General features: G+C 49.3%; 2 protein-coding genes across 2 annotated transcripts; one reads left to right on the top strand and one right to left on the bottom strand.

Annotated features, from left to right (window-relative positions):
- Nucleotides 1–85: 85 nt before the first annotated feature.
- LOC116503398 (major histocompatibility complex class I-related gene protein-like) lies at nt 86–12,730 on the bottom strand. Its single transcript, XM_032209799.1, has 9 exons — nt 12,424–12,730; nt 8,973–9,251; nt 5,793–6,068; nt 4,421–4,702; nt 3,635–3,733; nt 3,076–3,108; nt 2,363–2,395; nt 1,334–1,367; nt 86–1,075 (listed from the first exon to the last, which is right to left on the bottom strand). Exons 1-8 carry the CDS (start codon nt 12,482–12,484, stop codon nt 1,348–1,350), a joined length of 1,083 nt encoding a protein of 360 aa, XP_032065690.1. The 5' UTR covers nt 12,485–12,730; the 3' UTR covers nt 86–1,075; nt 1,334–1,347.
- Nucleotides 12,731–13,084: 354 nt separating this feature from the next.
- Nucleotides 13,085–24,818, top strand: LOC116502574 (antigen peptide transporter 2-like). The gene is given in 9 exon segments (XM_032208449.1): nt 13,085–13,098; nt 17,844–17,915; nt 17,917–17,969; nt 18,498–18,700; nt 20,003–20,200; nt 22,017–22,134; nt 22,137–22,175; nt 23,413–23,549; nt 24,452–24,818. Coding segments are annotated over 9 exon segments (1,056 nt in total). The 3' UTR covers nt 24,674–24,818.
- Nucleotides 24,819–25,001: the final 183 nt, after the last annotated feature.

The following is a 25,001-nucleotide window of genomic DNA, read 5'->3' as shown; positions in this document are numbered from 1 at the left end:
GCTGTTTAGCTGTATGTCACACAAATCTAATTGGTTCGCTCACTTGCATTGTGAGTCTACACAGTTACACATTTTTCTTCTTTTAATTAATATTTTTATTGCATGTTTTTTTTCATTTTACCTCACAGTTTCAACTTTGCAGCAACGATATACTGATTATATCAGCAACTTGTAAGATATACATGATGTTATATATCCTAATTGTGTCCATTTTTCTCTTATTCATACAATATAGTCAACATAAAAAAGAATAAAAAATATAGGAACTTGCATACGACAAACTTACATCTATTGTTTCCATGGTTCTAACATAGTTCTCTATACATTTATCATTCTATATATTTTAATTTACACTTTTGTACATTCTGGTAATAATATTGCTTACAATACGTATTCTTCTATATAACTTTATACCTGTATTTATTTCTGGTTCGTTAATCATCTTTCATCATTAGCTTTCTAGACTTTGCATCTATCATCTAACCAATTGTATCATAAGTCCCATATTAAATAATGGGACTCTCCTTGTTCTGCCCCGGGCAATGAGGTTCTGCTCGGGCAGCCAGATAACTCCACGTTTGGGAATCTCTTTCAGACCACGTTTATTATCAGGCATCCTTAATAACAACACTTACAGTTCAGTGTTAAGATTCTTCTGACTTTCCATGATCTGTCCCATCACGTAGTGTAAAAAGATGATGATTTTATCCCTATGTTGAGTGGAGATGTAAAATGCTACTATTCCGGTTCACACAGCCATTTAAACTGCCCAGTTATAAACTTTGCATGTGGGCAAGATGCCCCGGTGGCCAATCATAAACAAAGATGTGATCACATGTTATGGAACTACATTTCCCATAAGGCAGTCTCTGCCTGCATTTACCATGAGGTAGTTTCTTAAAGGAGACAGTTCTTAATTCCTACACTAGCTAGATACAAGTGATGAAAGACCCAAAAATCTCTCCGGGCTCCAGCATGCAGGAAGGGCCTGAAGGGCTCCTCCTGAGAATCCGGCCTAATTCAGAAGGAGTCCGATCCCATCTTCTCTCCTCTCCCCTCATGCTGGGCGTCTCCCCTGCAAAGAGGAGGGAGGAAGTATCCAAGGGTTAGTTGGATCAAGACAGTCAGAGCCTGAGAGGTGCCAGAGGATCAGAGTTTGGGGGCAGGAAGACCCCTCCTCCAAGCCCCCTCCCCCAAATTCCTTACCTTCCAGTGTTTGAGGTGAATAGGAGAGAGAAGAGGGATTCCCAAAGCATCTTCACTCTCACTTGGTCCTTGGACCCCAAAGGCCCCCTCCCTCTCACCCAATACGGCCCCCACTGAGGCCACTCACCTGCAAGGGGGCTGCTAAACCATCTGGTTGCTCCCTGGATTGGAGAGAAAGACACAGAAGGAATCATGTCTGGATCCTCTGAGGAGGAGAAATCTCTCCCTTCACCATTCAACCTCTTCAGCTTCCCAAACTTCTCAGAGAACATAAAGCTTTCTATTGATTTCTTAATTAAATTTCCATCCCACCTATCTCATTAAGGTGACTGTAGGCAGCTCAAAGTAAAATTCAATAAAATGCCACGCAGAATATTTAAAACACTAAATGAAAACCAAAATCTCCCATCAGATCCTGTTGCTTTTGGTCTGAAAAGAAGATCGTGTCCAGTGTGTGACCTCTGTCTCCAGTCGGACCCTGGATGACAGCCATGAACTGCTGGGCTGCTTCGGAGGCCAAACCCAGGGATGGCAGATTGAGGTCTCCCAGGACCATAATCCTGGGCAACTCCATGCCAACCCTGAGATGCCCCCAGCAGCTGAGGCAGGGAGCTGGCCATGCATCAGGGAGGCTGTTACAGTAGCAAAACGCCCAACTGGTGAGCCCAGAGTCAGAAACAGGAAATCACCACCAGAATTGTAGGGTGGGAGCCTCCTGAGTGCCAGAAGAGATTCTCCGATGACCCCTGTAACCCCACCAACCCTGCCTGGGGTCTCAGCTGGGATCCCTAACCCTGAACCCATCTGGGCACATCTCTGAGAATGGAACAACCCCCCATCCAGAGTCAGCCAGGTCTCAGCTATGCCACCAGAGGAGTCTCTAACCACTGGGGATCATGGCCTCACTGGTGCTTTCCCTATTTCCCCTCTGTGAATTGAGGCCCTTTTCCTCCAAGGGGGCCAAGGCTCCACCATGCAGACTCTGGGCTGCCTCCCCTGCCTGAATCCAACAGGGAGAGTTTCCCTTCTCCTCTGCAGAATGAATGGGGAGGGGGCTTTTAAAAGTGGGGGCTCTCCCTCTTTTCATCCCCTCATCCCCCCAAAGTCTTCCAAAGGGAGAGAATGGCTCATGCAGCAGCTGCTCCCTCCAACTTACCCTGGTCTGAACTGCTGGATCCTTTGTCACTTGCTGGAAAAGGAAAGTAAAAGGGGATGAGGGAGGATGTCTGTCTGTCTGTCTCTCTCCCTCCCTCCTTATAGGAAGTTCAGCTCTTTCTGACTCCAGCTGCCTCCCTCCCTTTCTCTCCCCCACACAATAAAAATGCAGAAATAACACGGAGAGAGTTTGGATCAAACTGCTTTGGTTAAAAGGCAGTGGAAATAATTATTAAAATTTATTATTTCTATCATACAAAGCCAGAAGGCAGAGCTGGCCTAAAAAGATACAGATAGATTCAAAGTTTATTTTTGTAACCAGTTGTGAGCCTTTGGGACAGGAGACCAAGAGGAGATCCAGCTCCTTTTCCCTCAAAATGCCCCCTTTTCATCCCTAATTTTATGGAGCTTCTGACTCTCATTTGGCCAAGCCTTTCCTCTAGGCCTACTTGGGAAACAAAGGATGTCCTCAGTCAGAGGGACCTTCCACCACCTGTGTCTTCTCCTCTTCTTAAAGGTTCCTTCTCCCAGATGTTTCTCCTAGAGGTCTCCACTTCTACTAATAGCCTGGCTGTAATGAAAAGGGGGCCCAACTCCCCCAGCCTGGTTCTTAGGAGGAAGAGTAAGACACATACACACACCCCTCTCAAATAATGGTGTCCCTGGTCCCTGCTCTAAGTTGGAGAATACATGTAAAGAAGACAATTCACTCACTTGGTGCTGCTTTGTAGTCATCTTGACGTTTTTCTGCAAAAATAAAAACCAGTGAAAGCTCAAAAGAATCCACCAGAGATCATCCAAACTTTCCCTCTGTAGGAGGAAGAACCCCAGGAGATATTTTACAGAGTTTGTCCCATCGATAAAGACACAAAGATCTTCAAAATACAAATGAATCTCCTGATTTGCCCCAAGAGAAACCTGCTGCCTCCGAGATGGATGGATGGGAATTGGGGGAAGCAGAAGGAGCTGCTGGGAGGGGAGGGAGGTTTCCATGGAAATCCTTCTCTGCTGCTCTCTGACCAAAGCCTTTGAAAGGGACAAAGGAACTGGGATGCCTCTTCCCAACTCAGAAGGAGACAGGACTGCCTGAATCTCAGACTCAGCTGAATAGAAACTGGAGTCCCAGCAAGAGGCAGAGATTTCAGATAATCCTCAAGAGGGCTGGGAAAACAGGACAGAAGGAAGGCCAGAAGAAGCTCCCCAAAGGGGGAGACATGGGGGGAATCTCCCCATCTTCCTTCCATCACCCCCCCTCCCAAAAAAAGATACTTACTGAAGAATACAACAATTCCAGCAATCACACACACCAGGACAAGGGCAGCCACAACACAGCCAATGATGAGCCCCAGGTTGGATTTTGAATTGGTTGGTTCTGAATTGGGAGAAAGAGCAGATCATTGAAGGAGAACCCCAAACAATCTTCCCAACCAGGGAAGAGACCTAAAGAGGTGAAAGCTGAAAATACCCCAAATTAAAAACTCCATGGGCTCATTTTTGGGTCCTTCTCAAGGTAACATGAAGGAGCCTTGCTATCCATTGTTAGAGGACATGTCCTCAGGATGCTGCCTTCTTCTCACACCAGCCCAGCATGAAGGCAACTGAATTCATCTTTTTCCACTCAAAAACAGCCCTTTGCCACCTTGTGACTCATAGCAGCTTCCCAAACAAAAACTTCTCCAACACAATAAAACAAACATTTGTTAAACAAAAACATTTTTGTTCTTTTTATAGGCTGCCCCAATAAGTCATGACTCTGAGTGGAATTGGGCAGCTCTGTATGTTTTTTACTTCAGTTTCCTTGTTTGTATTTTATTATTTGAAGTAAAATAGGGAATTTCATCAGGATCGGCCAAGTATTGGGATGGGATTCTGTCCTTTCCATCACCCGAAGTCAATTCTACGGTCTGGTCCCTGCAGCTTCTCCAGCCTCAAACACTGGAAGGACCAACGGATGAAAGCTCAGCTATGTTGACATCTGGACACATCTGGGTCAGATTTCTCTCCCACCACCCTCCAGCCTGCCAGAGAGCCCAGCCTTCCCCTCCCTGCAGCCTCTCACCCTTCAGCTCCAAGTCCAGAGGCTCCTGCAGGCCGCCGTGCTCCACGTGGCACCGATAGCGGCTCCTCTCTTTAGGGTCAATCCGGATGCTGAGCCAGTAGTGGTAGGTCCCATCCGCATTGGGGGCTACAGACCCATGGAAGGTCTCTTCAAGCCATTCTTCCCCATCCCTCCTCCAGGAGGCATCGATCTCCCTCGGGTAGAAGCCATCCACGCGGCAGACGTGCGTCTCGATCCCATCCTCCACCTCCTTCCTGCTGCTCACCGTCACCTTTGGGGTCTCTGCAGAAACGGCATCCCCAAAATTAACTCTGAGCCCCTCCAGAGCCTGGAAGGTGTATGGGAAACTTGGAGGGGCAGGAAAATCTCCCACCACTTAGTTTTAACCAAAAGATTCACATTCCTCACTTGCAGCCTCTCCAAGAGTTTTAGGAAATTATCCAGATCTGGAAAAGGCTCAACCAGAAGAACTCCTGATATTGAGCCCATCCCAGGGACTCAGCCTAAAAAACCTCTGGCAGCAAATTGAGTCTCCAAGGAAATTCCTCTCTGGCTGCTTTGAACTCTGAGTGATCTTGGGCTGCTCCCTTCAGGGGAGGGAAAGTGGAGATGGCCTTTTAGGTTTCCTTTCAAGACAACAACCACACAGAAGATTCTCCCTTCTTTTTGCCTCCTCTTCTGCTCCCCTGAATCTGAGGCTGCTCCAGGCCTCTTTCCAAGGGACACAATCCCAATTTTAAGAGGAAGAGAGATCAAAGGGAATCTCAGAAAGGGGATCAATTGGGAAAAGGGGTTTGTCTCTGAAAGTGCGGGGGGGGCGGGGAGAGGTTGATGCCAATGGAAGAGAGAGGGTCCTCCCCAGACAGGGAGGGGCTGTGGGCAATCATCAGTAGAGGGAGGGATTCTCCCATTGATTCTATTCTCATCCAGCTGATCCTGGAGGGATGAAGGATCCCAGGGGGGGAGGGGTAGACCTAGGGGAGAGGGGTGGTCTACATGCAAGAGGGGCTGGAATAGGAGGAGGGGGATTCCCACCAGGGCAAACAGGCTAAAGACCAGGGACCCAAAAGGTGCCGAGGTGACGCAGTGGTTAAATGCAGCACTGCAGGCTATTTCAGCTGACTGCTAGTTCGGCGGTTCAAATCTCACCGGCTCAAGGTTGACTCAGCCTTCCATCCTTCCAAGGTGGGTAAAATGAGGACCCGGATTGTTGGGGGCGATATGCTGACTCTGTAAACCGCTTAGAGAGGGCTTGAAAGCCCTATGAAGCGGTATATAAGTCTAACTGCTATTGCTATTGCTAAAAGGGCTGAATATGTACAGGAGATCCAGCCATAAAGGAGGAAAGTCCAGCCTGGATCCAGATGCTCACCTGTCCTCAGCAGGGTGTCCTTCCCATAGGACAGGAACTTCTCCAGCCAGTCAATGCAGATTTCCTCCAGGTAGACCTTCTCTCTCTCATTCAATCCTGGAAGCGCATTCAATTTCCTCAGGGCGATCTGGGCCTGGGGGTCGTGAGCCACCCAGGTGAGGGTCTCCTTGTCGAAGGTGATGAAGGTCCTCCCTTCGTAGCCATACTGGATAAACCCTCCTTTGCTCCCGTCTCCTCGGAGCTCACAGCCAGACATCTCCTGCAATGTGTGAAGGCCTGAAAGACAGACAGGAGGATGGTTTGGGGAGTCCAGAAGATAGACAGAGACCCCCCTCCCTGCAGTGACCTTGACACTGGCACTAATCCCTCCCCCATTTCCTCCCAAGCATTCAAGGGAAAGAAGTCCCCATCAGTAATTGCCTTTTTCCCTTCCCTCGACCAGCATCCCTGCATTTTCCCCCCAGGATGGAGCCCCTGAATCTCCCCAGGAAAAGGGAATCTGGAAAAGCGAGCAGAAGATCCCAAGGGAGATTGAGAAAAGGAGTCGCAAAGAAACGGAAAGACGGAGACCCTTCCGTCTTTCCTTCTGCCATTCCTCCGCAGGGGGAGGAGGAAGGGATCCAAGAGAGGGAACAGTTGCCTGAATCTGCGGCTGCAAAAAGGGAATGAGAATCTTGTGCCTCAAAGAGGATCTGCTCGATCTGGAAAAAGCTTGCAGGTATCTCTGTGACCATAAATCATGCTCTGTGTTGACAAATAGCACCAAGTCACAAGGCCTGGTTCCCACTTTGGGCTAACCAGAAGCAAACCATGGTTTAGTACAATGTGGGAATGAAGTCTTGAAGAGCCCCAAAGGAATATTTCCCTCAGCAACAGCAGCAAGTGGCCCAGTCTGATCTGGAGACCCAAAGGGTTATTGACCTTTGAAATGAAGTTTGAAGCTTACAGGCTCTGGAGGGCCCTGGAGAAGATATTTCAACTTCAAGTGAAGAGATTCTTGGATTGAAAAGAAAACCAAAAGGAAATCCTGAATGGTTTCTACTCCTGTGTGGGCTTGAGAGGGAGGAAGGACGCCAGGAACCCTCGAATCTAAGGGAAAACCACCTGGAAGTAGAGTTGAACTAAACTGACCAGTCCTCTCCTTTCCTCTCCACACCCAGGAATGACAGGTGAGGGGATCCTTTCTCTGCATCTTCTGCTCAGCCAGAGAACTTCCCTTTGGAGGAAGAGGAAGATCCTTGGGAGATCCAGTTTGATCCTTCCCCCGAGAGGAGATTCCCTGATCTCCCCATGGGAAAAATAGTTCTGGATTTCTGTCCAAGAAGAATCTCCTGCCATTCACAGGAAAACACTAAATATTTGGCTGCAGTTTTCAACTTCTAAGAACAAATTCTGTCATTTCAGAAGCATCGAAAGCTAAGACAGAAATTGTCTTCTTTCCCTTGAAGATGAAATGTGTTCTTATCTCAGGTTTGGCACAGAATTGAATATTTGTGCAGCAAAAAGAAAGCACAGGGATCCCATTGAAAAGGCAAGTTTCATTTTTGATGTTCAGTGTAAGAACACTATTAATGCATCTCTACAGGTCTCCGCATGAGACAATTCTGGCCCATCTCTGAGCCTGGATGTTCAGGGGGTTTCCTGACATCTGAAAAATAGTTCAAGGGATCCTCCAGGGTCAAAAGCTTAAGAAAGGAGGCTTTAGAGGGGCTAAAATATATTTATGTTTATAACTGCTGTGAAGTTATAAACTTTCCTCTCTCTCCTTTCCTTATGTTACTTTCCATTAGTTTTTATCTTTTTGTTGAAAGGTTTTAGTAAAAATCAGGGCTGACAGGGATCATTAAAACAGTATTGAAAACACAGGAGAGGCAAATGTCACACAGCCTCTACATGAATCAAGGCAGAGCAACCACATCTGGAGTATTGGGAGCAGTTGTGGTCCAAAGGCCTCCGAAAGGAGAGGAGGGAGCCGGGGAAGGTCCAGAGGAGGCGACCCAGGCGATGGGAGGGGGGAAGCAGCCTCCCTTGGAGGGAAGGTTGGGACCTTGGGGGCTCTTTAGCCTGGAAAGGAGGCTCCCCTCCCCTCCGGCCGCTCTCCTCCCTCCTTCCTCCACCAGGGGGAGCCCTCTGGGCCCAGCTCTGATCCCCTGGGAGGCCATCAGGGAACCTGGAGGGATCTGGGGGGATCCTGGGGGATCAGGGGCAGGACTGGCAGAGCTCTTGGGAGGAAAGGAGGGGAAATGGGGGATGTTTGTGGAGAAGGTTTTCCTCAGCCAAAAGGAGCCTTTAGCTACACACACATTTCCTTCCATCCCTTTTCCTAAATGAGGTTCCTTGGAGGCGAATCTTCTCCCTCCAAAGGTGGCAGAAGAAGGGGGGCTATGCTGAGGAAAGAGCCCCCCCACATCCAGGGCAGCCCCTCCAAGAGGGCAGGGCAGGAGTTCAGCCTGAGGGACCAAGGAGGGGAAGCCAGGAAGGCTCCGAGGGACTCAGGAAGGGCCCCAAATGGAGGCTTCTTCCTCTCCTCTCTTTCCCCCTCAAGACCATCGGGAGGATCCTGGACCTCTGATCCCCCCTCCAAGAGCTCCCACCCCATTTGGGCCTCCCGGCCTCTCCTTCCAACTGGAGGATGAGGAGAAGCCCCTGGTGTTTGGGCCCCCCTCATTGCCCCCCAAAAAGGGGGAGAAGGAAAGGGATCTAGTCTCCCCAGGTGGATCTGCATCAGATCCCTCGTTTCTCTGGGGTGGAAACAGAGAGAAGGAGGAGGATCTGCTTCCCCCAGGATCTCCTTAGGATCCACCTGCCTTCTTTTTTCAGGGAGGTGAGAGGCCTGTGATCCCCTTCCTCCCCCACAGCAGGAGATCCACCCAGGACCCTCCAACTGTCATGTGGGGAGGGGAGATTTCGGTCTCTTTTTACCTCAGTTTATATCAACATCCAGAAAGAGAGATGGAGAAATTGAAAAATGTTTCCATTAACTGCAATTGGCAGAAATCGTCAGCAATGGAGACAAGGACAATCTTATATTGACTAAAGAAAAGAATAAACATATAAAAAAGGCTTTTTAAAAGGTGTGGAAGGAGCCTTTCCCTTTGAAGGGACCCCCCCCTTTCTTCCCCCTCTGGTTCCTGGGGAGGGGATTATGGTGCCGGAGGAGCCACCCGACCCATCACTCACCTTCGCTCTGATTGTAGAGAATCCTCAGAGCCTGCAGGTTTACTCTGAACAACTCCTCATAGCCACGAAATATCTGTGTCTCTCTGTCCCAGTACTGGGGATCCTCCTTCCCCACCTTCTCCATCCAGGAGACTCGACGCTTCATCCTCCGGCTGTGGCTGTCGTAGTAACTGAAGACCTGATCATCCACGTACCCCAGAGAGACAAAGTGGGGCAGCTGCCCCTGACTGGGGTCTGAGATGGAAGTGGAGAAAAACTTCATGGAGTGGGAGGAGGCACCTGGAAGGGAGACAGAAGAGAAGAGTTAGGGGGCTTCAGTCAAGGACCCGGATCCCATGGAGGCTCCCATCTGAGGCTCTGCGGAGGAAGGAGGAGGAAGAGGAAGAAGAAGAGAGCTGGGGGAGGAGGAGGAAGGGGGGAAAGGAAGGGGGAGATGGGAGGAGAGGAGGCAGGAGGGGGAATGAGTGACTGAGAGGGAAAGAAGAAGCTTCTGGGGGGCCTGAAGGGTTGGAGGGCAGGGAAGGTGAAGGATGAGAGAGGAGGGGAAGGTCGGGTCCCCCAAACTTCACCTGCCCCAATTGTGTCCTCCCCCCTTCCAGCAAAGCCTCCCTCAAACCCCTTCTGGATTGCTCAGTCTCTGCCCCAAGGAGGCTGCAGTGACCCCGCAGGTAAAAGAGGGGATTCCACCCCCAGAAGCTCAAAAGCAGAAGGAAACCCCACCTGGTCACCCCAACTTTCCATTTACATCACTGGGGGCCAAAGTTAAAAGCTGCAGATGTTATAAAATGGGAGGGGGGGAATCTGGGTGAGACCAGAGGCCAATGTGAACCCTCACCCTAACCTCAATATGGGGAGGCAAAGAGGGCAGAGAAGGGAGCAGCAATGAAGCCACGTAGCCTCCCAAATCTTCCTCCTGTCCCTCTCCCACCGCCCTGGAAAATCCCCCCTCCCCTCCCAGAGTTCAGCCGTCTGAGCAGGAATCGGCCTTGAACCCAGGACTCCGAGGGGCTCCCCCTCCTTCCACAGGGAATCTCACTGGGATTATCCCAAGATTTCTTCATCTCAGCCACCCAGTTAGGGCCCCGGAACCATCATTCCCGGAGGCTTTTCCTCTGAATCTCCCCCTTCCCTTTCCCCAGAAGCTGCTCTGACCCTCGTCCTCCTCTGGGGCTCATCCTGCACTTTGTCAGCCCAAAGAAAGGCAGAAACGCCCCTCAGCCTCCTCGGGAGGGGATTGGGATCCTGCTCTCCAACCCTTCACAGGATCAGAGACTCTCAACGTAAAGGCCTAAATCAGAGTTTCTCAGCCATTTGGACTTCAATTCCCAGAATTCCCCTCATTCCCAGAAATCCATGGGCCTCTCCACCCCCTGCCCCTTCCCCCCCTGTCCCCACTGAGGCTGCTTGAGTTCCTGCTGAGACCAACCATGGGGGGTGGGAGGGGGGCTCAACTGGGAAGAGACTCTAAGGCTGCCCACTGAAGAGAAAAACATCAACTTTTAACCAGGTGACATGAATAAATAAAAAATAAAATGAATAAAATGCAGCTGGGAAATCTGTTAAACTGGAAAATCCCCAAGGCCCCTTTTTGGTCTCCATTCTGAAAGCTCTTCAGATGAGAAATTCTTTCACCAAAGATTTGAAAGATCATTTTCAGGATCCTTCATGGGACTTATTTGGGCAGAACCTGGGTCTCCATGGAAAAGGGCAGGACCTCCAAAGCCCAGAGAAATAAACACAGGGAGTCCTCGGCTTATGACCATCTTCGAGCCCACATCTTTTGTTGCTAAGTGAGACATTTGTTTTGCTCCATTTTACAAATTTTCTTGCCACAGTTGTTAAATGAATCCTTGCAGTTGTTAAATTAATAACCTGGTTGTGAAGTGAATCTGGCTTCTCCATTAACTTTGTTTGTCAGAAAAGAGGGTCACGTGATATGGGGAGAGTGCAACCATCATAAATATGAATCAGTTGCCAAGCATCCAAATCTCAGTTATGTGACGATGAGGAAGCTAAAATGGTCATAAGTCTGAAAAATTGTCATTCTGTCACTATTTTCAATGACATTGCAACTTTGAACAGTCACTAAATGAACTGTTTTAAGTAGAGGACTGCCTGTAGTCCCACTGCCCATTCCCTCCAGTATGGCCTCCCAGTCCTTCCCAGTTCAAGGCAAAGGCCTGGGCCTCCCCCTTCCTGCTCCTCCCCACAATCCCGGAGGCTTCTCAGAGCTTTTGGGGAAAGGGAGCCCCAGATCCACTTCCTGCTCTGGGGAGATTTCAGGATCCAAAGGGATCGGAGCTTTTCTCCAACAGAAGGAGGGGGGATCGGACTCTCCGTGATCCAGAACCCTTGTTTCTTTCCCTTGTGGGGCTGAGCATTGAGGAACCCTGAAGTCTGCCTGAGAGGAGAAACGTCTGAATGGAACTCGGGTTGGACATCCTCACAGTCAAGAAACCCCTTCATGTCAGTTTGGGCCTGTCTGTCTCCAAGCAAGCCCTTCATTTCATGCTCCCCATCCAGAGGTTCTTCTCTTCTTCTGCCTCCAACCAGCCTCTTTAACCCTTAAGATCCTGACAGATTTTCTTTCTGTCTTTTGAAAAGCTGCCCCATTCATAGGGTAGTTTCTCAGAGCAAACAGCCAGGAACCCCCCAAGGCCCCTTCCTGATTCCTAAGGAATAATAAGGACATTTTAAATATTTTGGATTCTGCAAACTGACCCATGCTGAGAGCTCCTGAAATGGAAAAAGGAGGATTTGGGGTGGAAACATCCCTGCCTGTCCTAGAGAAAAGCTCTGGGGATTTTGGGGTTTAGGACGGAGGAGAAAGTGAACATAATAAAGGCCGATCTTTAGAAACCTTATTCAAAAGGAGCCTTTCTCTCTCTTCTCCTGCTGCATCCACAGGGCAGCCTTGTCTCAAAGGTTCAGTCTCGGCGTTGGACAAAACACCAAACCGATTCCAGAAAGGAGCGGGGTCTCCCCAGCACCAGGTGCCGCCAAGAGCCACCAAGCCCCCCAAAAGGCAGGAGAGGCGACCCAGGCGGAGGGGTTAGTTAGAGGAAGGCAGGCCAGGAGGTCCGTGAATTGTCCCGATCACGTGCAAACGCGGCTTTCCCACAACCCTCACTTTGGGGGAGGGAAAGAACTGAGCTTGGGGGCACCCAGGTAGACTGGACTGAGCTCTGGAGGGGCCACCCTTGTCCTGCTCCGAGAAGGGCTCTCTTGGGGAAGTGGGGGGGGGGGAGGTAGGCAATAGTTCCATCCACGCCTTGGGGTCCCTTCTGAGAGTGGCCAGTGGGAGAAGGGGCGCGGACTAGAAAGAGGATCGAATCAGGATCCTCTTTCTGGGAATAACCTTTTTTTGGGGGTGGGGGGGGGAGATTCCCTGAATAGATTCCCAACAGTAGAAAAAGGGGAAGCCCTGACGCCCCCTTCCAAAGGGACTCACCGAAGCAGCTCTCCCGCAGGGTGACCACCACCACCACCAGGGACAGAGAGCGCAGAGCCATCTTAGCTGCGATCCTAAGCCTGCGCTCAGGGCTTCCGAAGTCGCAGGCAGAGAAAGACGAGCCCCGCGTCACCAACAAGGAAACAACCCCGAGCAAGCCGGCGATTGGGCAAGCTCAACCAGTAGAAAAAAGATATCCCTCAGTCGTCATTGTTGCTAGGCAGACCTCCAGGCGCAACCGGCCCGAGAGGAGGGGAAAGGAAAGCGAAAGTTGCTTTACGAAATCCCCTTCCAGGCATTCCGCCTTTTGGGGGGGGGGGCGGAACGGGGGGGGGGGAGCTGGAAAAAGCAGGAGGATTCCGTGAATCTGGGGGGAGGGCCGCATCCAAGGGGGAGGGGAGACCTCTCACAACCCCTCATAGTGGGAGATCAGGTGGATTTGCCAAAAAAGCTAGCATAGTTTTGTGCTGCATCAACAGAGGAAGAACATCAAGAGAACAGAGAAATGATCATTCCGGTTTATCCTGCAGAAGTGAGGCCACTCTTGGAGTGTTGGCTCCACTTCTGGTCTCCAGGATTCAAAAGAGATGCTGAGACCCTGGAAAGAGAGCAGAGAGGAGCAACAAAGACGCTAAAGGAAGGTTGGAGGGTATGGAGGACCATGGAGAGAGCTCGGTATGCCAGGCCTACAGAAGAGAAGAAATGCGGGGAGGGGGTTTGTGTGTGTCAGGATAACTGACTTCCAGCACTTGAGGGTTTGTCCCGGAGAAGAAGGGATTCAGCTCTTCTCCAAAGCCCCAGGCAGCAGGACATGGAAGCAACTGGTGGAAGCTTGTTAAAGAGAGATCCAACCTAGAAGTAAGGAGAAATTTTCTAACCATGAGAACAATTACTCAGTGGAATAACTGACATCCTGGGATTCTGAGTGCTCCTTCACTGGAAGCTTCCAAAAACAGACTGGAGAACTGTCAGAGTGGGATTGTATTAGGTCTCCTGCCTGGATCTGAGGGGTGGACTAGGAGACCTCTGAGGTCCTTTCCAGTCCTATGATTCTGTGTTTTACCTCAGACGCCCCAAATGATTTTTTCTCTGGATAAAAATGCACAAAGGCTTTTTTGTGGCATCTTCAAGGCGAAGATATTTCTTTCTAGGAAAATGCCAGAGGTATCAAATATAATATATAAATTCCCTGTTTCCTTTTCTTCTCTGGGGAAGCCATAAATCTTTAGGAAGCTCCAAACTCTTCTCTTTTCCCACAATAAACTAAGATGGCTGCTCTCTCCTTTGGCGGCTCTTCTGGAGGCTCCTTGGACTAAAATAATAAATTTCTCTTCCGATTACAGTTATTATGATTCCCAAATTCAGTAGATTTTACATTTCCTATCATGAACAAAGTATGAGAAACATCCAATGGTCTTTTCAGGGCTTGAATCATCTTTCTTCTGCAGTCACCTTTCCACAGAGCATGTACAGAGTGGAAATTAGGCCCTGTCTGTGGGAAAGAGGAGGGGATAGCTTCATAGCTCAAAAATGTAAAATATAGAACACAATATATGTTCTATATATATAAAGAATATAAATCTATGAAAATGTGTCAGATCCAGAAAGTCTCAGCAAGGCAGCCCTAAGAATTTCTAGAAACACGAATGAGCTGGAGATTGGCGCCCCCTGCTGGCCTTTGCCGGTTCTCCTCTCAATTAGCAAAGAAGGGAAGGAAAAACCATCCCATCAGAAGAAAAGGTCTCGAATACTGTTTTAAGCAACAATCCAACTAGAAATTAACCAAATCATGTAGAAACAAGCCAGCGAAAGATGGAACTGATCCAATTAGCTGCTGGATTGTGTAAGCTCCCTTTCTCTTTACTGGTTTCTTTGTGAGACAGACAGACAAACTACAGACCTGAGACAGGTGATTCCTGACAATGATAGGATAGGAAGGTTTCACTCTCTTAAGTAAAACAAATGTAATTTTGTGCCCCAAAGGACAAATGTAATTGAGCACATGTGAACACTCATCCTGTGAAAGAATTCACATAGATTGCTTGTAAATATAAACTTTCTGTGTGAATATCTGAGCCGTATTTTACACAACATGCTAGATTTGGACCTCTGTCCCAAAGGGGAGACTCTCTATTTCTGCAGAAATAAACAGCTGAAAGCTTCTTCCCTCCTTCCAGCCTGACTTCTTGGCTGCCCTTGCAGGGAAAGCAGAACCCAACGGAGGCTCTGGCTGACCGAGGGACCTTCTGCCTCTTTTTCACCCGTCTGTATTTCTACCCCTGAAGAAAGCTGAGGCCATTAGGGGGACCTTCCGATTCCTGGTGGGTCCCTGGAAACTGGCCGTCTGCAGGATGAGCCTCCCCTTCAGGTCCTCCCTTTTATCTCTGGGTTCACAGCAGGCAAAACCTTCATCTGTTTTAATCAACTGGTCGGTTTATGATGCAGCATCTCATGCAAATGGGATCCACAGACAATACACACAAGTCCCAGAAGGGAAAATTCCCCAAGGTTGCAGGTAACCCAATGTGAGGAGGTTATAGAAATGTATCTCTTAGGTTCATGACTGACTCAGTTGCATCCGCTGTGTGAATCTGGCCTTTGTGGGTCAGGAGAATCCTTGGCAAATGAGAGGCTGGTTCCTGAGCCAGGATTTTGGAAAGGGGCCAAACAGGAGACGGACTGAAGCCGCTCAGGACAGACTTTGCCTGTGGAAATCAGAGGAAGGGGAGGGAACTGCCCTGCTCAAGCATTCTGGGGCCTCTTTCTCCAGGCACAGCCCTCCCCCACATGCCTCATCTGGGGAGGACCCTGGTTGACCCAGATGTGCACCCCCTGCCTCTCCAGACTCCTTCCTTAGGGAGGCCCAGAGTTTATTATATTAGTCAAATGTATATAACCAACCCGGGTGGACTACTCAAGTGTCCTCTACATGGGGCTGCCCTAGAAGAGCATCTGGAAGGTTTCAGCTAGGACAAAATTGGTGATGTGGGCAGTTATTATGCACCACAAGAACGACACACTTGACACCTCTGCTCCACAAGATGCATTGATTGCCAGTTTGCTTCTGGATCAAATTCAGGCCCCTGTTTTTGACCTTTGAAGCCGTTCGTGGAATGAGACCCCCTCTTCCAATCACATCCGTCCACCACACCAGCTCTAGCAGAAGAGGCAAGTTGTGGGTCTTGGTTGTTAAGAAGTCACATGTAGTGGGATCCAGGAGAAGGGCCTTTTCTGATGTGATAACCATCCTTGATATCTTTCCAAAGGTCCTTGAAAATAATGGTTGTGTGAATAGGCTTGGAGATCTCAAGGAACTGGGGAACTAGCAATGGGGCTGCATTGCTGATCACATCAAGTCATTCCTTCCTGTTGATTAATAATAAAATGATTTGTTAAAAATTGCACAGAAATTTAAAATATTGGAGTGAGAAAGATTCATAGTTTAATACACAGGATTCTCAAAAGGAATATAAAAATTCCGGAACCAGAATTCCGCAACCGGAAGCAGAAATTTTGAGTAGTTCAGAGAACCAGTAAATACCCCCTCTGACTGGCCCCACCCCCATCTATTCTCCGCCTCCTGAGGCCCAGCTGATCGTGAGAGAATGGGGATTTTGCAGTATCCTTTCTCTGCCACTCCCACCAAGCCACTCCCATCCAGCCACATCCACCACACCCCGCCCTGCCACACCCACCAAGCCACGCCCACAGAACCAGTAATAAAATATTTTTGAATCCCACTATTACTGACTTAATCCCAGGGGAGTTGCCTTTTCCCTTCCGGCTTGCCAGTAAAAGCCAGGAGAAGCCTGAAAAAAAGCTTCACCCGCCCAATGTGAGGATTTCAAGAAAAGTCTGAACAATCAGGGTCTTCTCTGGAGTCCTCCTGAAGGAAACAGGAGCCCTTGGTTTCTCCTTAGCTGCTTGTTTTGCAATCTGGCAGAAGCCTATAACCAGTTACAACTTGTGCTCTGTCCCTGCCTTTCGCTTGAATACGAATCTTCAAAAAGAGGGGGGAAAGTTTTCTAACGGAACGTCTGTTCTTGGCTTCTGTCAGGGATCTTGTTGCTGATTTAAATTCAAAAGGAAAAGAGTTTCGAAATGGGGGAAGAGCATCTGTCAGAAGTAGAGGTAGTCCTCGACTTACGACTACCACTGAGCCCAAAATTTATGGGGCTAAGTGAGACAGTTGTTAAAGTGAAGTTTGCATCATTTTAACATCCTTTCTTGCCGCTGTTGTTAAGTGAGTCACTGCAGTTGTTAAATTAGTAACACAGATGTTAAGGGAATCTGGTTTCCCCATCGACTTTGCTGGTCAGAAGGTCGCAAAAGGGGATCCCATGACCCCGGGACACTGCAACCGTCATAAATAGGAGTCAGTTGCCAAGCATCTGAAATTTGATCACATGTCCCAATATTTCTGTTGGGTATCATCTCCAAAAAATATATCGTGTTTCCCCGAAAATAAGACAGGGTCTTCTTTATTTTTGACCCCCGAAATAAACACCTGGCCTTATTTTCAGGGAGGTCTTCTTGTTTTTGAGGTGCAGGAGGAGGAGAGCATGGTCACCTCATGGCCGCTGCTGTGTTGCATGTCGCTGGGCCTGCGGCTCTTTTTGCAGCGGCCATTAGCGTGACAGGAGGAGCGCGGTGGCTGGGGTTGCAGGAGCGGCTGTTAAGTAAGGGTGTGTGGGGTGTATGGGACATGTTTCCCTCCTCCTTTCCCCCCCTCCAGCCTCGCCTCACCTCCTGTTGTTTGTGGGGCAACCAATCAGAGGAAATGGCGGGAACCGGCTGCACATGCGTTTAAATATTTTGGGGAGGGCTTCTTTTAAGGGGAGGGCTTATCTTAGAGCATGCGCTCAAAAGCCCGATTGGGCTTATTATCTGGGGAAGTCTTATTTTCGGGGAAACTACATGCGTTAATGATGCTTACAATTATATTTGCGCAACATTGGAAGGGTGTGGAGATCCCTACAGAAGAGAATAAAATACTAGAATGTGCAGAAATGGATAAACTAACGCTTGAAATGAAAGAGAAGAAAAACACTAAAGATTTTGAAATATGGGATTTGTTTTATCTATGGTTAAATAACAGAAATTGTTGCTCTTTCTACTTATAGCAAAAAGAAATCAAAATAAATAGGAGTCAGTTCCGAAGCTTCTGCAACAGTTGTAACTGTGAAAAACGGTCATGTCCTTTTTTTCAGTGGTTTGTAACTTTGAACAGTCACTCAGTGAACTGTTGTAGCTCGAGGACTGCCTGTAATTTAACCTCAAACATTGGGATAGATCTGTCCGTGGGAAAATGTCTTTCCTTTTGCACCCGGGTCAAATCCAGTAGGTGCTCACACATGGAGCTGTAACTCAGTTTCCATTGGTGGAGCAGGAACCAATCCCCACTGCTGTTTCCCTTCTAGCTCCGCCTTTGCCAGCTGCCGTGGGGGGCTCTTCACGTTCACCATCTCCCAGATGGTCATCCGGACTCGCAACTTACTCTTCTCTGGTGCGGCAAGACCTGGCCTTCTTCCAGGAGGTGAAAACAGGTGAGGTCCTAAACAGGAAGCTGCCATGGTGGCGCAGTGGTTAGAGTGCAGTACTGCAGGCTACTTCTACTGAGGTAGCATATGTGCTAGACATTCCCGACTCTAGGGAGTGGTGCTCATCTCCCTTTCAAAGTCGAAGAGCCAGCACTGTCGAAAGACGTCTCCGTGGTCATGTGGCTGGCATGACTAAATGCAGGAGGTGCACAGAATGCTGTTACCTTCCCATCAAAGGTGGTTCCTATTTTTCTACTTGCATTTTTTTAACATGCTTTTGAACTGCTAGGTTGGCAGAAGCTGGGACAGGTAATGGGAGCTCACTCCATTGCGCGGCACTAGGGATTCGAACCACTGAACTGCCGACCTTTCTGATCGACATGCTCAGCGTCTTAGCCACTCAGCAAAGAGCATCCTCTTTGCTGTCATTGGATACCGTGTCAAGGACTCGGCCCTCTCCTTCCTGGGGGGACTTTCTCCAGAATCGCCCTTCCTGTGTGTGGCATTTGTTGAACAATGTCTCTTTGTCCATAGGGGTGCTGGCCTCCTGCCTTTCCAAAGACACAACTATGATGAGCCGCTCAGTGCCGCTCAACACCAACGTCTTCCTGCGCACCCTGATCAAGGTTGGGCTCTACGTATTCATGATCGGCCTGTCCTGGCGCCTGACGCTGCTGATGCTGATCGAGACCCCACTCATGATGGCCATCCAGAAGGTCTATGATGTCCGTCGTCAGGTAGGGATCATGGAGGCAGAGGGCGGCCTAGAGGGAATGGTGGACACTTCTGGGTTTCTGCGGCCAATTGCAGGCGGGGAAGGAGCCCCAACTTGGGTGAGGGAGGGAATGGGCCAGTTCAGAGAAATGAGAAAGAAGCCAGAGGGCAGAAGAAAAAAGAGACTTTAAGGGAGCTGAGCAGCACCAGAAGACGGTGGCATCTCCAGGAGGCCAGAAAAGGCAAGATGGCGGCCATGTGATCCAACCCCACTCCTTTGTCTGTGCGGCTTGCACAAAAGGAGGAGTTGTTGGTTGTGTAGCCTGGTTTCCCCTTTTCCTAGGCTGAAAGAAAAGGGATTGTGCGTGTGCACCCCTATCATTGTCCTCAAGGGAAGACAGGAAAAGGAGGAGGTTACTTCATGCCAGTAGCTACAAGAAGGAACAGAGAAGTAGCTGAAAAAGAGGATGAGGAAGCCAATTTGAAGGCAAATAGAACAGTGGTGGGTTTCAAATTTTTTACTACCAGTTCTGCGGGCGTGGCTTAGTAGGTGTGGCATGGTTTGGTGGGTGTGGCTTGGTGGGAGTGGCAGGGAAAGGATACTGCAAAATCCCCATTTCCTCCTGATCTGCTGAAACTCGGAGGCAGAGAATAGATGGGGGTGGGGCCAGTCAGAGGTGGTATTTACCGGTTCTGTGAACTACTCAACATTTCTACTACTGGTTCTCCAGAACTGGTCAGAACCTCCTGAATACCACCTCTGAAATAGAAATATAGGGAAAAAGCAGATGACTGTCTTGTTATGATCCCAATTGAGACCAGAATTGGTCACTGAGCGAAATGGTTGTTAAGGAACACTCTTTCATAATTGTTTTGGCCAATGGCTGCCCTCCAGGGACTCCCGATCACCACCTCTCAGGTCATTATAGGATGGAGCAAAAGAGCTGCCTGAAGTCTGGTAGCTGAAATCCGGTGAAATCATCTTAGCAGGCACCGCTTTTGCTTTCCAATGTTCCTAGAGGCTCCTGAAGAATTTCAGCTCCCCTCTGTGCATGGAGGGAAAATTCTCCAGTGGACTGTGGGAAGGAAGCATAACAGTGGGAGAATACATCTCCCTCTTTAGCTTCTCCTCTGGCATCCGGTTGGTCACAGGCGAGAAAGAAACGAAATCAAATGGGGTGGAGTGGAAGGAAGCATTTTTGGGGGCTTTCCTCTAAGAACGAGGCCACTGGACTTTGGTTTGGGTAGGCCACCACCGGCAGGATGCCTGGTCCAAGGCAGCTTTCAGGAGGCTGACTTTGCTGCTTCCTTCATGGTCCATCAAGGCTTTGCTGAAGGCCATCCAGGACTCCATGGCCTGTTCAGAGGAGGTGGTGCGTGAGGTCATCTCGTCCATGGAGACCGTGTGCAGCTTTGCCACCGAGGAGGAGGAGTCACAGCGTTACGAGGCATTCTTGGGGAACACTTGCCGGCTGAAGAACCAAAGGGACTTGGAAAGGATCGTTTACCTATTTGTTGTACGGGTAAGTTCTCGGGGACTCAGGGCTCCCCAACCTTGGCAACCTGAAGACTTGAAGACTGCATGGCTGGCTGAAGAATTCTGGGAGTTGCAGCCCACAAGTCTTAGAATTGCCAAGGTTGGAGACCCCTGACCTAGATCCTCTAATGACTGATTCCAGGGGTGGGCTTCAAAAATGTTAGCAAGGGATTCTCTGCCCGGTTGCTGCATGGCGGGGCCACACACAGCCTCCCAGGCTCTGTTTTGGGCTGCGAAAGCCTCCTGCAATCCTCTGCCAGTGAAAATGGAGCTCAGGGAGGCCGTGTGGCAGAGGGTTGTAGGAGGTCATCGCAGTCCGAAACAGAGCCTGGGAGAGCTGCGCATGGCACTCCTGAGCTCCCTTTGGGCTGGCAGAGGGCTGCAAGAGGCCAAAAACAGAGCTCGGAAGGGCCGTTGTAGCTGAAAATGGAGCCTCGATGAGTGACCTTGAGCTGGCCACGCCCACCCTGGCTACGTCCACCCGGCCCCCTGAGGTCAAACACAGCCCTGATGTGGCCCTCAATGAAATCGAGTTTGACACCCCTGGCCTACACGGTGCTTTCTCTGCTTTTCCTGTCTCTAAAACGGGGTGAGAGCCTCTGATTTTGAGAATTGTGTGGCTGACATGCAAAAATGCCCCAGACAATGGAGAAGGCAATGCCATTAAGGCAACTTTGGGAGCCACAAAACAGGTGCTTGAAATCTCCAAAGATGCCCAGCTGTTCTCTAGGGCAGAAGGGAGTAAAAGATGCACGGAATGAAAGGCTTCTGATTTCTTATGTTCCTTGATAAGTCAAAAGGTCCGGCATTCAGGAAATTCTGCATCCGTGGTTTATATCCTGAGATAAAAGTTCAGAATCTCCTGTGATCTATAAATGGGGCCATACCGTTTCTCTGGCAACAGTGTAAACAGATGTGATTTGTTTTGGTGACCTTCCTAGTCCAGCCACAGACCGGGAATTAATCCAGATGCCAACAAGGTCTGACGTAGCTTTTCAGAATCGGGTGAGGCTGGCTGGGTGTTGCCCCTTTGCTTCCAAATTAAAAAGAGGGGAGAAGAGCTCAGGGTCTTCAGTTGGGAGATGTGGGGAAACTGATGTCTGCATGTCAGATCCACTACAAGAAGGACTGGGAGGGACATTATAACAGTCTTCCGATATTTGAAGGGCTGCCAGAAAGAAGAGGGAGTAAACCTGTCCCAAAGGGGCTCTTTCAGGAGACAACTGGGTTCCTTCTTTTTTCCATTCCCCTCTGTACTGTCAGAGCTGAGGAAGCTCCTTGGATGAAAAGCAAAACATCTTCCAAAGAAAAAGCAAGAAAGTCCATTTCCCTCCTGAAAAAGCCCCTTTAGGACAACCGAGACCAGGATGACTGAGAATCTCTACAGGGAATCAGCCTATTTTCCAAAGCGCTTGAAGGCAGGACAAAAAGCAACAGATGGATATTAACCAAGGAGAGAAGAAACTTCGAACTAAGGAGAAATTTCCTGACAGTGAGGACAATTAATCAGTGGAACAGAAGTTGCCTCCAGAAGTTGTGATTGCTCCAACACTGGAAGTTTTTAAGAGGATGTTGGATGGGCATTTGTCTGAAGTGGTGTAGTAGGGTTTCCTGCCTGAGCAGGGGGTTGGACTAGAAGACCTCCAAGGTCCCTTCCAACTCTGTGATTCTGTGTTCTGCACCATAAGTGTCAACTTTGAGCATCAACCAGCCCCACTTTGGAAAGTGCTTGATGAGGAGGATGAGTGAAGTTTCTCCCCCAGCCCAGCCCTGTCCTGATCGGCCTCCCTGTCCAATTGCAGGTGGCCCTGGGGGGCCAGGAGCCCCTCCTGTTCTCTGGGTCCATCAGGGAGAATATCACTTACGGCCTACAAGGCTGCAGCCAGGAAGACGTGATCAGAGCAGCCAAAGAAGCCGATGCCTTGGATTCATCCGTGAACTGGAAGGAGGCTTTGATGCAGGTGGGCAAAATCCCCCCCTTGATTCTTCCCATAAAACCCCCATTTTCCTCCCGATAAACTCACCAGTCCTAATTCTTTATTCTTCTGAAGGGAAATCCTGACTCCTTTGTTGCAATATATACAGTAGTCCTCGTGTTACGACTATTCCTTCGGCTATCGTTCCAAATTACAGCGGTGCCGAACAAACGGAGGTTGCAACTAGTCCTTGAAGTTCTGACTTTTCCCCTCCCCCGCAGTCACCCAATCGCAATCTGGGTGCTTGGCCACCACTGCACTTAACCCCAGTTGCAGTGCCCCACAAGCACTGCATCCCCCTTTGGAATCTCCCTTGCTAGCTTCCCACAAGCAAAGTCAATGGGGAAGCCGGGGGGGGGGGGGGGGGCACAAGTTGCTGGGGGGAAACTCCCCCCACCTGGCAGGAATGACTCCAGTACCCACAAAGGGAGGCATGAGCTGCTTCGGCCATCCACCCACTCGACCTTGCTTGGCAGCAGACCTTCTGGGGGCTAAGAAGTGTCGTATGGGGCTGTGGCTGCCTGTGTCTCTTCCCTCACCAACCCACATCCAAACAGCCTCACCTGCATTGCTGCAACCCCCCCCCCCCCTCAACCCCTGACGTCAGCCACCTATTGCCTGCCAGCCTCCTTGTGAGCCTCCCAGGAGCTGCAAATACCTGCAGCCAACTGCCTGACTTTGCTTGTGAGGAGCCGGCAGGTGATGGCCAGGAGATCCTTGCCTAATGACCAGTGAGGTTGTCTTAACAATGGCCGTTGGGAAGGCGTGGATTGTCTTCACTAAGCAGTGCGGTCATAAAACATCAACCTTGCAACCACATCGCTTAGCAATGAAAATTCCTGACACAAAAGCTCTTGTAACTTTAGGACCATCTGTGAAGCTCCAAGTTACACCGATTATTTTAATTGTACCAATATCATTAAACCACTAATGCAGAAAAGATAATTCAAATAGCTGATTGCACCGTCAAAAATCACGAGTCCTAAAATCTCTTCTACCGTTGTTAAAAAGTGCAGGGGTCTTTTCCCCTCCTCTGGACTTTTTGCCCTGGAAATAAGAGAGCCAGCTGTCCAAACTGCATGTCTCCCTCCCACTTCAAAGAGCTTCAAGTTTTGCCTTGTTTTCCCACTGATAGCTTTGCCATCCCTTTAGGGCAACAAGATTTGGTCGGTCTGGACTTTGCTCTCGATCTCCTCTGTCTCTCTTGCTTGCCTTCTTTTAGAGGTGGGGGAAAAGGGGGACCAGCTCTCCATTGGGCAGAAGCAACGGCTGGCCATCGCCCGGGCCCTGATCCGTGACCCGAAGGTCTTGGTGCTGGATGAAGCCACGAGTGCCTTGGACTTCAAGAGTGACGATGCAGTGAGTGTGTGTGTGGGGTGAGGGGCTGGGAGTGGACCTTGGCTGGAGTAGTTTAGGGTTGCTGAAGGGCTTAATCTGAATGTTTGAGGGGTGACAGCATAGGAAAACTGGGTTTATTTGACCGGACGTGTCGTAATTTCTTCCAAGTTTATCTTGGTGATAAATAGACTTTAAAATCTGGCTGCCCTCTCCTGATTTAGAGTTCTTCTATTGAATTATCTTTTCTTTTATCAGCTTGTCTTCTAAGAGTTATTATGATTTGAATCTCAAGTCCTCCGAGAGCTACTGGCTTCTGTTCAGTGAAAACTATAGAACAATAGCACTATGTGAGCAGATAATATGGATCTAAATGCTTATTTGAACAGATGTACAGTAAATATATTTATTGATTTTACCAGCCTGACTTGACACTCTGGTCGTAAACCGACTCTGGGCTTCTCACACCTACCATACATCAAATTAAATCAGAAAATAGAGCCAAACAGCAAAGAGAATTACAGAATGAAATCAAATATTGGAATATTTTGTCCCAGTGAATTCTCACAAGATTGTGATGTTGGGAAGGGAAGGGAAAATGGGGGGGGGCAGCTTCTCCTCTGTGCTCCTTACATTCTGGTGAGAGGGAGTTCCCTGAGGAGAGGCTCCAGGTTGAATCTGAAAGATGAGGAGACTAAACTTCTGGTCCCGGTGACCGACCCAAAGTGGATGATGCCACATTCTCCTGAGACACCCAGACTTGCCTTCATTCGGGTGGCTTTTATTGGTTTCCAGACTGCAAAACCTTTGGGGCCAAACTGTTTGCAGAGCTGGAGAAACACTTTTCAGTGGGAATGTGAGGGAGCTTCTATCTAGAGCGTCGAAGGAACCCAGGATTTTCTCTGGATCACTGCTTCCTTTTCCAGATCCAGCAGTCTGTGAAGAGTGGAGGCCGGACGGGGCTGGTGATTGCTCACCGGATGCAGACGGTGGAGAACGCAGACAAGATTGTGGTGCTGGAAGGAGGGGAGGTTGTGGAGAAGGGGACTCACACGGAGCTGATGGGCCGGAGAGGCCCCTACTGCAGACTGGTGGAAAGGACCCAGGCGGAGGGACTTCTGGAGTTGCAAGGGGGAGCTCAGCCATAGGATCCACTGCTTTTGTAGAGGCCAAATGAACGATCGGCTGGGGAGATGGAGAACAGCCTTCTCTTAGGGAAAGAGAGGGACCCAGAAGTTGGTCTCTCTAGCAGCTTTTGGCCAGTCGAGGGTTGCTGAATTTCAGCCATTTGGAAGAGGAGGTCGTCTTTCTCATCTGGGCACCAATCATGTGGTCTTAAATAGCAACTTGGGCCCTGGAAACTCCACTGTGGAAAGGGCAAACTCCTGTTTCCAAGCCACTGTTTTCTTTAGTAAACCCACCAATGAATGCACCAATTTTTCCTTTGTTCAAATTTGGCCTGTGAGAACTTTTGAC

This window comes from Thamnophis elegans, chromosome 2, assembly GCF_009769535.1.
Source record: "Thamnophis elegans isolate rThaEle1 chromosome 2, rThaEle1.pri, whole genome shotgun sequence".
NCBI classification, from domain to species: domain Eukaryota; kingdom Metazoa; phylum Chordata; class Lepidosauria; order Squamata; family Colubridae; genus Thamnophis; species Thamnophis elegans.
Note: the sequence above shows the minus strand (reverse complement) of the source record. Positions and strands in the feature narration are given on the sequence as shown.

What these genes read in the sequence shown, in the direction of transcription:
- LOC116503398 (XM_032209799.1), bottom strand. Translation starts at nt 12,484, where the DNA reads ATGGCTCTGCGCTCTCTGTCCCTGGTGGTGGTGGTGGTCACCCTGCGG. An exon ending in TGACTACAAAGCAGCACCAA is followed by an intron (nt 2,396 to 3,075) that starts GTGAGTGAATTG and finishes TTCCTTTTCCAG; the next exon opens with CAAGTGACAAAGGATCCAGC. An exon ending in ATCCAGCAGTTCAGACCAGG is followed by an intron (nt 1,368 to 2,362) that starts GTAAGTTGGAGG and finishes TCTCCAATCCAG; the next exon opens with GGAGCAACCAGATGGTTTAG.